This window comes from Heliangelus exortis, chromosome 13 (genome assembly GCF_036169615.1).
Source record: "Heliangelus exortis chromosome 13, bHelExo1.hap1, whole genome shotgun sequence".
Classification (NCBI taxonomy): Eukaryota; Metazoa; Chordata; class Aves; order Apodiformes; family Trochilidae; genus Heliangelus; species Heliangelus exortis.
In genome coordinates this window covers 3210813-3225528 of record NC_092434.1, presented here as the reverse complement: position 1 = coordinate 3225528, position 14716 = coordinate 3210813, and the positions used below count along the sequence as shown (strand labels likewise).

At 42.0% G+C, this 14716-nt stretch overlaps 2 protein-coding genes across 3 annotated transcripts; both read left to right on the top strand.

Annotated features, from left to right (window-relative positions):
• The first annotated feature begins 1587 nt into the window (after positions 1–1587).
• Positions 1588–5484, top strand: LOC139801938 (arylamine N-acetyltransferase, liver isozyme-like). Of its 2 annotated transcripts, none has more exons than XM_071756617.1 (2): positions 1588–1709; positions 4535–5484. In XM_071756617.1, the coding sequence occupies exon 2, from the start codon at positions 4540–4542 to the stop codon at positions 5425–5427; it is 888 nt and encodes a 295-aa protein (XP_071612718.1). In that variant the 5' UTR covers positions 1588–1709; positions 4535–4539; the 3' UTR covers positions 5428–5484. The 2 variants fall into 2 exon arrangements, with proteins under 2 accessions (XP_071612718.1, XP_071612719.1); XM_071756618.1 differs by having other exon boundaries at positions 1618–1709; positions 4350–5484.
• Positions 5485–7158: 1674 nt separating this feature from the next.
• LOC139801939 (arylamine N-acetyltransferase, pineal gland isozyme NAT-10) lies at positions 7159–11941 on the top strand. Its single transcript, XM_071756619.1, has 2 exons — positions 7159–7294; positions 9711–11941. Exon 2 carries the CDS (start codon positions 9716–9718, stop codon positions 10586–10588), a length of 873 nt encoding a protein of 290 aa, XP_071612720.1. The 5' UTR covers positions 7159–7294; positions 9711–9715; the 3' UTR covers positions 10589–11941.
• Positions 11942–14716: the final 2775 nt, after the last annotated feature.

Below are 14716 nucleotides of genomic sequence, written 5' to 3'. Positions count from 1 at the left end.
AAAATTCATAAATCAGTGCAGTTTTCATTATTGTGTGTGCTCATATTTTGCAGCTAAGGCTTTAAAAAACACAGTAACTCACTGACCCCTTTTTATTTGTTATGCACGAAGTGCAGCTTTCTGTAACTTTAGTTAATAAAAGCTGCTGCTACGTGTACAAAAAGTATTTCAGAGACACAGTGGGTTCCCCAAATCCCTATCTTCCCAAAGGCATCTCTATTATCTGTTATAGAACATAAGGCTCCCACATCTTACAGGAAAAGGAAATGGGAAGGACTTACCCTGTACTGGAGGATCAAGAGGGGCTTCTTATGGTATGGACCAGCAACCTGCAACACAGGTGGTCAGAAGAAGCTGTCCCAGGCTTGTTTGCAAGTGGTACCCATCTTTGGTCTCCATGTTACTGGAAAAGGAGCTAAAGTCAGTGGGTTTATCCTTGCAGCAGCCTGGCAGCTGGGGCAGAACCTTGGGATAGAACCTAAAAGTCCAGGCAGGTCTCACAGAGGCAGGAGGGCTTTGGAGTGCCAAGAAGCTCCATCATTTGTGGGAACAGACATAGGAAACACCTAGAAAGGGCTGTGCCCATTCCTCTCCCCACACCTGGGTGTTTATTATGCTTCGGGATGTTTCATAGGGTCAGGTGAAGGAATGTCCATTGCTCCAGCAATTCATCAGGTGAAAGGCAAACAGTCATAGGAACCCCCACTTTCCTTTAAGCTGAATCATCCCCTCAGCTGGGTGCCCCATCCACTGCTCTGGCTGCTGCTCCTTTTGTGGCACAGCTCAATGCTCCTGGACCTCCTGCTCAGCACACACCCACAGAAGCAGATGTTATTGCTGAGCAATCAGAGAAAGCTCTCAGCTGGAAGGGGTGGAAGAAAAAAAAAAAAAAAAAAAGAAAAAAAAGAAAAAAAAAGAAAAAAAAGAAAAAAAAGAAAAAAAAAAGAGACTTTTCACCTCAGATTACACTAGTTTGCTTTTTCCTTATTACCAGTTTTGGAGGCAAATCCTTAAAGGCATAGCAGGCACAGGGTTCCCTGGGGAGCAGCATCCTCACTGCCTAAGAACAGGCTTGGCAAATCTGACCTTGTTGCTTTGGGGGTCTGGTATCAGCCACAAAAAAACAGCTCAGTGTGGTGTGATTAATTCAACAGTTGTCATTCCCAGCAAATAAATCAAATAAATCACTTCCTGGCTTGGATTACTATTTCTCTATCCTCAGTAATTTCATACTGGGATCTGGTACCCCTGAGGCTGAAGCACCTGGGTGATCTGAGGGGATGAGGATGGGGTTATAAACACTTGCAAAAGTTCCCTGTGATACCCACACTGTATTCCCCCTTGCAGCCCTGGAGGACTTGAGTTTTCAGTCAGTAATGTGGGAGGTTAAAATCTACACATTACTATAAGCAATTTGGGGACTGGATCCTTTTCAGGCTCTTTGTACAGCACCTAGCACAACGAATTGCATGACAAGGCTTTCTATGCAATACAAATAAACCATTAAATAATAAACCAGTAAAACCATGAGAATAGAAGTTATTATAAAAGAATAAAGTCCCTCCCCTCTCTTCCTTATCGACTGGAGAATAATTCTGCCTCTGCCAGGCAGGAAAGGCAGCCTGGAGCTTTAAGAGCAGCAGTTCCCAGTACTTCCTGGGAACTCTGGAGCAAACCAAGGCAGAAAGCCTGAGCTCGCTGGCTGAGAGGTAAGCACTGAGTGTCTGATCTTTAACTTCATCCTGCAGCTATCTTTAACTTCATCCTGCAGCTGTGGGTCAGCTGCTTTGGAAAAAGCCCACGGCTGTGGGTCTGCATACTGTGTGCTTAGCACTGCAGGCATATTAGCAAAGTATAAATTACAGCAACCCCAGGGCCGACAGCGTGCGTTGCATCTCAAGAACATTGTCCGAGTGCAAAGATCAAGTAATTGAGGCTTAAATTAACCCCTTTATGCTGAGCCAGAGCATATGAAAAACCCAGCTACCGACTCCCAGCACAGCTTAAAATCAAACAAATGGTATAGGCACGTGCCCTTGGAAGCCTGAGGAATTTTAGGAGAGAACTACTGAAGACTGATAACGAAAGGACACAGCAGTCCCCAGGGACACTTGCAGGCAGGCAGAACGAATGTCTGAATCTTCATCCTTGGATGAAGCTGGGCTGCTGCAGGAGCAAAAGCAACAAGGCTGAGATGTGGGATGAGGCTTTTGAGATGTTTGGCAACCCAGTTTTAGGATGTGAACTGTCCCCGGGGCGAGTGTGGTGGGAATGGTTGTGGTGAGCTGAAAGCTGAGCTGCCTCCGGGAAGGCAAGTGAGTAAACACTGGTTTCTGTGCCTGCCGCCTGCCTGCCCTCATGCCACTGCTTCTGTACTGCAGCTTCGTTGTGTTTGAGCCTCTTTAAATATTCATTGAGATCAGAGCCCATTTTGTCAGCCACCACGAGGCTGTTGCTACAACAGACTTTAAATTGACAAGGCCAGAGAAAGGCCAGCTGGGGAAACTGAGGCACAGGATTCCGCCGATATGTTTTCCTGGCTGCTGATGGGGAGGTGACTCCTGGGTGGAAGAGATGTGCTGTTTATACACTGTGAACTTACACACCCACACCCAGACAGGTTACAGGAGATAAGTTATAGGGAAGGACAACAGGTCTTCTGCTGCTGGTCCAGAGCAGGGACTGATAGTTTTTGCTTGAAAGCAAAATTTCAAGTGGATCAGACACACCTAATGGACTCCCTTGGGTCCCTCCTGATCACAGGGGTTCAGCTCAACACCATCACAGCAAAAGACATTTCTATCTGGCTACACAAAATGGCTAAAAGGAGGAACAGAAAGAAAAATGAGGCAGAGTACCACAGGATGAGCTTGTTGGTGCTCACGTGTGCTGTCTGCTGGGGAGGGAATGGCTGCCTACAACCAGTGTTTCCAAGGAGATCCTGCTGGAGATGAGTGCCCTTGTCCTAAAAAAGGGATGGAAAAAAACCCATAAAATGCAATATCAAAGACACATTAGTGTTTTTTCATGTAGCCTCCTTGGGTTCTTTTGAAGTGAAAATGTTTACTTCTTCTTCCCTTATTGGGATGGTTCTCTATTTTAATACATTTTCCTGTGGTTTTGCATCAGGCAGTCTGAATACTGCTACTGCAGATCAGGTAGAATACAACTAAGTCAAGTTGTGCTGCTGGCATCAGAACTGGGGTTAAAGTCTAAAGATTAAGTGATCTGATGTGCTGACCTGCTGGGGCAGGGCTTTTCACAATTATATATTTGAGGTGGGATTTGCAAAAGCTTCCAGCACCCATTTGAGCACTGGCATGGACATGGGGTCAAACTGCTGGTTGTTCCTAGGGGAAGAGCTGGACCAAAGCTGAGAGCAGGCACTGGAATGGAGTCTCTCTCCCATCTCATCTACATCAAATTATTTTTTGAAAAGCCTCCCAGGGAATGTGCAACCAATTTCAAGGAGCAAGAAAACCTCAGGCCTTTTAGAAGTTAATACAGACCATAGCAGATTGTGAATTGCTCTGGAAACAAATATCCTTGCATGAAAAAAAAAAAAAATAAAAAAAAAAAGAAGCAAAATTAACTCTAAATTAAAGGAGAGAGAAACCCTTGCTGATACCAGATGAGTCAGTGGATTAGAAGTGTTATCAGGGAACCTTTTGCATCTTGGCCATGCAGACAGTGTCTATGACAGTCTCTTCTAATGAAAGGAAAAAGGATCAGAGACATGAAAACACAAAATATATCCAACAACTTGAGCTAAAACTAGAGTCTTTAGTTTGTAAAAGATGGTAAAAGAATCCAAAAAATGGTGAATATGTCCTGAATGTATTCTTAGTAATCATCAGTTCTTCAGACCCTTAGGTTAGAAAAATTAACAGTTCCTTCCTTTCAACAGCTGGGGTCAAAGCTCTGTCTGAACACCACAGGGAAATTAAAGAGACTGAGAAAACAGCAACCCACATGGGTTTAACTGAGATGTTAATCCCAGTTAGCTGAAGCCACAAATGTAAAGTCTTCCAGTCAAATTACCCAGAGGATAAATAAAGTGCTTGCTTGTTCTGGTAAAAGAAACATTAAGACATTGCTGTGGCTTTTACAGTGGTATAGTCTAGCAGCTTGCAGACTTGCTGTTTGTCTTATACATCTTTTATACATCTTTTGTCAAGTGGGACCCCTATCCTGGGCCAGAGATTCTGTTGTGACATGTGCAGTTCTCCCCATAGGAGTCACATCCACTTGGCTTGAAGGCAACATCTGAGAGATAAAGCATTACTGTCACCTGCTCCTAGACTCATCTCTTTTTTTTTTTTTTTTTTTTTTTTTTTTTTTTTTTTAAGGACTACAGATGACACAGGCAGGTCTAGTCTTCATTCATCTCCTACCAGGGGCACAGTTTTCTTTCAAGTTCTCAGTGAAACAGGCTAGGTTATATTTACAGGCTGGTTAACCTGTGCTACAGAAATAAGAGTAAACCCCTTGAGAGCTGCACGACAGTAACTGGCCATTTTTTCTGCTCACACAGGCAAAATGAACATTCAAGAGTATTTTACAAGAATTTCTTACAAGGAGTGCCATAAGGACACAGACTTGCAAACCTTAACAGACATCTTCCAGCATCACATCCAGGCAATTCCTTTTGAAAATCTCAGCATGCATTGTGGGGAGACCATTGAACTGGATTTACAAGCTACTTACAACAAGATTGTGAGGAAGAAACGTGGGGGATGGTGCCTGGAAATCAACCACCTTTTATTTTGGGCCTTGCAAGAATTAGGGTATGAAGTCTGTATTCTTGGAGGAAAGAGTTATGACCCAGCAAAGAAGGCATACACTGCTGAGATAGATCATATCCTTCTGAAGGTGGTGATCGAGGGTATTTCCTATATAGTAGATGCTGGTTTTGGGGGTGCCTACCAGGCATGGCAGCCACTGGTGTTGGTTTCTGGGGAGGATCAACCCCAGATCCCTGGAATCTTCCGCTTCATGGAAGACAACGGGACCTGGTACTTTGAGAAAGTCAAAAGGAAGCATTATATTTCTGAGCAGAGTGTCCCTCCCACTGATAGCCCAGAACTGGGGAATATCAGAAAAATTTATACCTTCACTCTTGAGCCACTACATATAAATGACTTTCAGGAGCTAAATGGATACTTACAAGTCTGCCCAGATAACATCCTTCAGAAGAAGTCAATCTGCAGCCTCCAGACCACTGAAGGGGTTTATGTCTTGGTTGGATGGACCTTCACTGAGATGAAGTACAGGTACAAGGAAGATGTGGACCTGGTGCAGATCACAACTCTCACAGATGAAGAGGTTGAGAAGACACTGAAAGACAAATTCAATATAGTGCTGGAGAACAAACTCATTCCAGTGAACGTTCGTGGCTTGCCACCTAATCTAGTGGATCAAATCTAATTCAAATGCTGTGCTAGATGGATCTTTAAATATCCAATATAAAAAAGTTGTAAAATCGACTTTAATAACGTTAATCTGGTTCTAAAGTTGAGGTAGGGAGATGAACACAAAGCTTGGCAAACACAAGGACATTGCTAATTAACTGCATATACAGATTGCATATTTTTTCTGAAGCTTCTCCTTTATAAACTGAGACATCTTACTACCTCTAATTTGCCTGTATGGAAATTGCTTTTTTACTCCATAACATTTTGTTCCACCTCTCTGATTCTCATTTTATTTCAGATATATCTTGTGGCAAAGGAGACCAAAATAATACATGAAGAGAAGCTGTGTTACCATTTTACACAAAAGACCTCTAACCTTTTCTGGTATTATTTCCAATCTTTTTCTCAGCAGAGTTTTACAAATTATTCACTTCCTCTAACAGTCTGAAATAGAAAAATGAGCTGAATTTGGCTTTCAAAAGCTTCATAAAAAAAAAAAAAAAGAAAGGTTAAGACTTTCTCAAAACAAGCCACTATTAGATGCTGATTAGCTTATAATGAAATAAGTTGAAAGACTTGAGTCCTATTCCCTAACCAGAAATTCAATTGAAGTTAACTATTTATGCAAAGGCACTTAAAAAAACCACCAAAATCTCTAATTTTCACTGCCCAGTTTTTTCGAGTCTGATTTTTCTGTGTGTCTGAAGTGGAACCAAAATCAGTAGAAGCTGAGACGATCCAACAGTTCTAAAAAAATCATGCTTTTGGTATTAAAAAATGGAAACAATCAAAGTTAGATCAAACTATAACCTAAACTTTTGGGTCCTGATCTTCATGTGGTGCCAAGCAGGCATGACAGGATAAAATTTCCTATTTATTACAAACAGGATTCTGCACAAAAGCTACCTTAAATAAGTAATATCACAGATATGAAAGAAAATTAGGGAAATTAGGACATGCCCCCTGTTTCACAGCATGTTGTACATAGCACAAAAGCCTTTTACCTTTATGATACCTGTGGCAGGTGCTGAACAGGATGTGTTGTGAAAGAGGACAATGGAAGAACATCAGTTCTCAGCCAAGGAAAAATCTTTGAGCCAGCCATAGGTGCACCTGATGTGCCTAAACCTCAGGTCCCTTGCCAGACACAGTCTGATGTGCTCTTTGCCTTCCCAAAAATGACCTCTGACTTTTCACCTCCCCCAAATGAAAAGGAGACAGGGAGAGAATTAAATTAAGAGCTCAGCAACACTTTGAAGATGCTGGAAGCCACGTTTATGAGAGGAAATGCTTTGCTTTGTACAAATACATATTTATCATAGCATTTGTTAGATCTGGGTAGTTCCTTGCTGCAGTGGAAACTTTGAACAGATTGAAAAAGTTCCTTTGTGAGGAAATAAGGGTCATTTTGTGCACCTGCAGAGACTGGAAAAAGCAGCCTGCAACACCTTGGCAATTCAGTTCACCCACAAGGAAGCAGATGACTATCCTCCACTGCAAAGTGCTGGCTTGCAAAATAACAGTAATTTAATTAAAATAAAAATTACAGAGCCATTTGGAACTGTCTACTGTAATTATTTTACACGCAAACAAGTTCAGTCTGGTCTTAACCAGGGGAAAGCATAAACATCTACTAATAGTGAAGAAACAAAGTTTAATTTGCTCATGGATCAGTGAAGTCCAAATTCACTGGTGCATTCATTTTGGGTGGACTCTGCCCCTTCTCTGCAGTTAACATGCAGGAGGGAGGGCCCCTGGAGCTTATAGAAGAAGACAACCCTTGCAATTTGTATCCACTCTTGGCTCTACTGACTGCTGCCCCAGTAATAAACAACCCAGAAGCTGAATACATCTATAAATAAATAAGCCTATTTTAAGAGGTAAGTTTATTTTCTTTAAAAACCTCAACAAACCCAAACAATAAACTTGGTTTATTAAGGATGGCGGTAACATGGGCAGTAACATAAGAGGTATTCTCTTAAGGAAAAATGTTATTAAAATGTGTGGATACAGAGCTCAACTATAACCTGCTGAACCTGGGCTCTTAAAGAAGGCAAAACAACTTCTGTCTTTCTGCTCCTCAGGAGATTCTCTTGACTATGCAAGAGGTGCTTTTGTCTTGATGCAATGGTAGATACAAGCTTAGAACTATGACCTCATGTTGGAAATTATTATTTTAGTTTTTTAACTTTGTTTACAAACCTTTCAAAGGAAAATGAAGTAAAAAAAAATTTATCCATAATCAATAGATTCTCCTTCAGGGAAAATAAAATTACAGCCCCTTAAAAGCAACTTTAAAAACTGAAATTACAGTTTCTGTACCCTGGAAAGTCACTGTGCTTATGTAATAAAGTAGACAACATATTTTAAACAGTGGACTCACTAATAGTGTGTCTAGTCCTGTTAAGGAATATTTTTACATGAACACTTTCCTCTGCATATTTACAAATAGTGTTTTGAAGTTCTGCTCATATTTTTACCTGCATAAATCACAGTCACATTTGTGGGATGCTACCTGTTCAGTATTGAGTTTTTCACCTGATCTGCTCAAGTCAAAAGAACTGCAGCTTTCATCTCCTACAGTCAAAAATCTAACACTGTTCAATCATATTGTGGAGCTGCAGAGAGAAATTACAAATGATGTAAACCCAAGAAGCAGCTTTATGCTGGTGTGATCTATTTAGCATTCACTATCTGAGTGTGTAGGATCGGATAGGCTTGGATCCTGCAAATCAAAAGGAAAAAGTGCCAGAAGACTTATGTTCTACTTAACAAATATTACATTGAAAACATCCTCCAACAATGCACTTAAATATCACTGGGAGCTAAATTCTTTTCTGTGGAAGATAACATGGTTTTTGAGGGGGCTCTCCCTTCACTTTGGAAAGCTGCTTTTATACCCTGTGTATGCACATCACGGATCTGTCACTGAAAATCATCTTGAGACGTTCTGGTTTGCAGCAAGCATTCCATGGTTCACTGCTGAATTTATCTGAGCACAATGGTCTTCCTGAGTCACTAATATTAAGTGCCTAAACCTCAGCTTACTGTATGCACAAAGGATTTCCAAGTAGCTTTGTGGGTTGTCAAGAAGCTAAATATTTGCAGGAACTCCAGACTGCTGAAAGGCTTAGTGCTCTCTTTGCCAAGGCTCAAGCCTTCAAAACACTTTGTGCCCAGCTCCATACCCAAGCAGGTGATCCTACAGTGTATTTTACTGACAGTAGCTCTCAGGTACCTGCAGAGCATCCAGGTCACAGCTGTGGCCAGCAGTGTGTGCTGGGCCATTGCCAATGCCAGATGACTTGGTGTGACTTTTCACAGTATCAGAAAGCAGAAAAGGAGTAGATCCTCATCAGCAATCTTGCTCAGGAGGAGTCCTACCAAAGCAGGCCAGGAGGAGGGCACTGCCCAGGGATGCCCTTCAGTAATTGTCAGTCAAGCCTCCTTTGGAAGGAATAAAGTGAATTTTGAGAAATTTTTGAGAAAAGAGCCAGGACTAGAGGGATATAAAGCAGCCTCTGACCATTTTCAGGCCACCCTGCAAGAGCTGGGGCATAGCAGAGAATACAGATGTGTTGTCTTTTGGATCACTTCTCTCCATTCAGATTATTCCAACACCAAAATGAGTTTGTGCAACATTAAGAGCAGACAAGACACTCAGTGGTCTGCAGCTCTTGGAAAGGTCAGAGGTTTTTTTCAGTCATAATTATCTGACTAAAATCTGACACTTTACAAATGTGCAGGGAGTATAATTTTCACTTTTTGTAAGTGGTGAAAGAGTGAGGTGTACTGAACGAGCAGCTCATTTACCATCATGTAGACCAGTGGCAGACTTGTGAAAAGAACACAGGATTCCTGGCTCAAATTATCCTCCCTCCAAGTGGCACCTGACACTGCTTCCCCAGCTGACACCCCCCTCCCTGAACCATGGCTTGAGGTTGGTTGTCATGACCACTCCTCAACACTCCCTGGTGACATCTTAAATTTCTTCTTAACCTTGCTGCAAAGGCAAATGCAGCAAATCCCTGTCCTGCAGCCACTGCACAGCAAGCTGAAATTGCATGAGTGGTTTGCCATAGGGTGACTCTCAGACAAAAAGCAAACCCTCACAGACTCTGGCCTCCTTTGCTTGGGGAACCATTTGATATGAACACTTGTTCCCTTTAACAACTGCTCTGGTGAGGTTCAGTAGATTAAAACATCTTTGCTGGCAGCAGCCTGGGCAGTTTTTCACTGCACTGTAAATCATTGATGTAAAGCAAGAAAACCAAAACCCGTTTCCTTCCTTTACAGGAGACATGAACCTTGAAGAGTATTTTCTGAGAACTGGCTATAAAGGTTCCCTTGAAAAACAGGATTTGGAAACCTTAACAGATATATTCCAGCACCACATCCGTGCTGTCCCCTTCGAAAACCTCAGCATCCACTGCGGGGAGAAAATCACTTTGGAGTTGGAGCAGGTTTATAATAAAATTGTGAGGAGGCAGAGGGGTGGCTGGTGCATGGAAAACAACCAGCTCTTGGGCTGGGTCCTGAAACACCTGGGGTATGACACCAGCTTCCTGGGAGCTTACGTGTTCAATCCATATAAAAATGCCTATGCCACCATCATGACCCATCTCCTCGTGAAGGTTGTCATTGATGACAAAACCTATGTTGTTGATGGAGGCTTTGGGGTGTCCTATCAGATGTGGCAACCAATGGAGCTGGTGTCAGGGAAAGACCAGCCCCAGGCTCCAGGCATCTTTCGTTTCACAGAAAAAAATGCCATCTGGCACCTTGAGAAAGTCAGACGGAAACAATATGTCCCCAATCTGAATTTCTCCAATTCTGATCTTCTGGAGAAAAAAGAGTGTCGGAAAATTTACATGTTCAGCCTTGAGCCACAGACAGTGGAAGATTTCCATTTCCAGTGCACCTACCTTCAGACTTCTCCAGATTCCCTCTTCACAAAGAAATCCATCTGCACCCTCCAGACCACCGATGGCTTTCGAGCTCTCATTGGGTGGACACTCTCTGAGACCACGTACAACTACAAGGAAAATATGGATCTGGTGGAATTCATAACACTTGAAGATGAAGAGGTGGAAAAAACACTCAAAGAGAAATTCAACATAAGCCTAGATAGAAAACTTGTCCCAATAAATGTCAAGGGATTTTACACCATCTAGATGGCCAGGGAAACCTACAATAATGCCACATGTGTACAGATCTTCCCACTGCCTGTGGAATCATTACTGTAAAATTATGGGATTCTTTTGCAGGCAACTGAAGGAAAAATACATTAGTACCAGATTAAAGTGAATTTCATTCTGGGAAAAATCAGGAATTTAAGACTCTTCTGTCAGGTAGACAGAATTATTTGCTGTGAGATGACTGCAGTTCAATTTCTGGCACAAATGTAGGGTCTGATTTGAATCTGGTTATAAACCTGGATAATAAATACATCTGGGGAATTTTGGAGTGCCTATAGCACATAAATAGGAGGATGGCTTATTAATTGTGATATATATGCTGCCAACACTTTTTCTATGGTTATTATAGGGAGTAAAGTCATCTGAGAACATTCAGACAATGAAGTACACATTTAAAACTTCACTTTTCACAAGGTCTAACTACTCACAGCTCATCTCATTTCTCTACCTTTAATATAAGTAAAACAATGTCATCTTTGACAGAAGCATTAGGAGGCATAATTCTTTCACCACCACCCTTAGCCAAAACATAGAACAAAATTAAAATTATCATCATGAGGATCTCTTTTGCCATTACTTCAGAAAGCTGTCCTAAGTAATTTTTGGTCTGTATGTATAATTTCAAGGGGATGAAAACTATATATATTGCAGTGTTATTGTGGCTGATGGGCTCTCAGGAGATACTTGCAAGCTTTGCTTCTGATATGGAATCATCCTGTATAGGGTGAATGGTGCTTAAAAGTCACAACTGGCTTATATTTACTTCTCTCCCAAAAGGGGTGGAAATTTTGTATTTTTAGCATTGTGCATTATTTGTAAACAAAGGTAGAACAATGAAGCTAACCCCACTATGCCCTTAATTCTCCCCTCTTTGTGTATAGCAAATCTGGGGTGCCATACAGCTCCCCTAAATGAGCACCCTCAGCACAGGAGTGTTAAATGTCACAAGTGAGATCACTCATCTGTAATCAAAATGAAAAAAAAAGACAAGGAGGCAACCAAATCTGAAGGAATCCCTTTCTTTAGAATTATGTCACAATCACTTTTCTTCATTTTTAAAAAATGGTTGTTCCACCCCCACGCTTCTTTGCAAAAAGCCCAACCAAGGAAACCACAGAGGAAGGGGAAACATTCTCAAATGAATCAAAAAAATAGCAGTAACACTGAAAAGCACCCTTTCTCCTCAGTCTGTGATAATCCTGAGCATTGGTCAAACACCGATTCCTCCCCTTGACAGTCGCTTTACTCAAAGACATCATTTGACCATAAATCTCAACAAATGCTGTAACTGTGTACCTAAAAACAAATAAAAGAAAATAAAATCATGAAGAGTTGCTGTAAAAACAGCCTCCCCTTGCAGCTGCAGGACTCCTGCACACACCTTTTGCCAAGTAAATGAGATCTGTTCGATGGTGCTATCGACCTGCTGGCCAAGCCTCCCCACCACAAACTCCTTCCACCAAACAGGCCAATATTGAACAAATTTGACAGCAGTGTTAGTAAGGTCCTATGGGTTCCTGGAAAAAGAGCTTGTAAGCTGAGAAAGAACATGATCACATAAGAGGAGGGCCCAGGAGTCACCGCCTCTGTTGAGCTCAGCAGCTCTGGGCTCCTCTCTGCTGATGCTGTGGTGGCAGCTGATGGCCCTGGGTGCACCCATCCTGCCTGGGGACACAGAAGCAGGAGGTGACAGGGGGCACTGAAAGATCTGACTGAGGCAGGAACACAGGTTGTCCCATAAATAATGGAGCTAAAGGCTTTGTACTTTAATTTGTGTTCATATTATTTTCTCATACTAAGGTCTCATGAAGGGTTTTTACCTCTTTCCATACGATTGATCCAACTGAAGTGTTCCCTGAGACCCCAAGGAACCTTACAAGCTTCAAAACACTCACGACCTCCATTCTAGCTGACAAAAAATTCCCATCTGCATTCACCCAGGTCACCCAACCATTACTTCTCTATGCAATGAACTACAGTTGTTGCCTGGTGCTGCTGCCCTTGAGGACAACCATTAAGAGAGTGGTTATTTTGCTTCCACACTTCTCTAGAGATGCTCCTGCTGTCACTCCCAGGTAATTGCTCAGGTTATGGTGTGAGAAGTTTCTTGGGCAAAAGTCTACAGACTCACACTGGCATTTTTACTGACTGCAACGATGGGACTCAACTCAAATACCACTTTCTACCATTCAGTTCTTACTAAAGACCTATGGGCTGCCCACAACTGAAGCTTCAGCCATCTCTCTGACTCCATCTGTTGATAACCACTCTCTCAGTGAGATTTTTTTTCCTCTTAATGTGACAGTTGTTACCAGGTCATCAGTGTGCAACATCATGCAAAGAAACACCAACACGTACAGCTAAAGAAGAGTTTCATGGCTTAACTAAAGCTCTCCAAAAGCTTATGAGAGAGGTGTGAATGCCAGACCCAAAATGTATCAAAAACTTAAGGTAAGAACAGTGTTTAAAAAACCCACAAAACCAAACAAACCCAGAAGTCTCCTGCTGGGGTTCCATTAGCAAGGCATGAGTGTAGAAGGCAGATGCTCTCCCAAACTCTAAAGAAACAACCACATCCTTACAGCTCTCAGAAATTCCCACTCACTTGCAGAAGGGACCCACGGATGTCTGACAGCCTTCACCACCACCCAGCATTGTTAACACTCAGAGTGTTTTAAGTTGAACGTGCAGCTTCACATGGTGCAGTTTTTGTTGACTGTTGTTGAAATGAAGCAGAACAAGCACTTGGAACCCCCACCCAGGACTTGTAAAATTCCAAAGACAAGTTAAAAATATGGTATTCCAATTAACAGAGAGACGAGGCAATTTCTTTTGAAGTCTGAATGCTGGATTATATCCCAGAATCCCAGCCCAGCTGCCCACTACAAACACATGAAATGCCCAAAGGCAACAACAGCCACCCGTGACTGTAATGCTGTGGAGGGTCTGATTAGAAAACAAGACACACAACAGAAGAAACACAGTTCAAACTCCATGCCACCACTGAACATCCTTCCCCCTCCCCAAAGAACCAAAGTTTAATCAGCTCATGCATTACTAAAGGGAGGAGAAGGGATGGCTCACTTCAGCTGAACTCTGGTCCTGGACTTTTTAAGATCCAGCACAAAGCATAAAAGTAGCAAAATGAGACACATCAGCAAGGAAGATGAAGTTGTTCGTGTTTCCTGCATCAGCAGTTGTAGCAGAAATAACACTGGGAGCCTGTCAAAGGGAGGGACAAAGCTTCACCTGACTAGAGACTTGCTTAAACTTAACACTGGGAGCTGTCAGTGAGCACAAACTACAACATGCCTTGCTTTGTTCACTTTAATAGGTACCTTAGTGTAACAAACACTTTTGGTGTCTGCTAACTCTTTACCCATTCAATTTTGTAGGTAGCCATTTTTTTTTTTTTTTAACAAAGATGCTTACTACTTACCCAGCTTGCTTTCGCTCTCAAAGAAGAAATGCTCTTTATATAGAGACACAATCACATGGGAAAGTTTGACAGCTTAGGAAGTTGCACATGAAAATTCATTTGCATTTGAGACTGTGTCAGAGCCAAGAGAACTTGAATTAATGTAGTCTCACATTATGAATATTTCACTTCTATGCTTACATCTCTGTCAAGAGTAGTGTGAGATTATATACAGCAGAATGCTTCTACTCAGACTAGGAGGCCAGACTTAAAATACATACATATATAGATATAAGGGAGGAAATGCAAATAAGTATTTCAGAAGATCCCACCTTAAAATGTCCACTTCTAATTCTGAGCACTTGTAATACATTTTAAAAGTCATATCGTGCTGATGTTTTGTTTTTTCCTGCTCATAATAATGTGCTATAAATGCTACTTTTAAAGGGGCATTTTACAAATGAACCACAAATAAGACATTGTACTAAAAACCCAGCAGCTGACCCTACTGCAGCATTTCAGCGGCTGACCTGGCCAGAAGGTCAGAGTTGAAGCCAATAAACCAAAATCTAACATTTCTTCCCAGCTGGTGTTGGGTCATGCTTAGGGAACATCTTTCCCCCTTTGTTGCCCGGGTTTTGGAGGGAGCTGTGGAGAGCTGACACCATTCCCCACCCACCACACCA

Coding starts and splice junctions, on each gene's coding strand:
- LOC139801938 (XM_071756617.1), top strand. CDS start 4,540: ATGAACATTCAAGAGTATTTTACAAGAATTTCTTACAAGGAGTGCCAT.
- LOC139801939 (XM_071756619.1), top strand. CDS start 9,716: ATGAACCTTGAAGAGTATTTTCTGAGAACTGGCTATAAAGGTTCCCTT.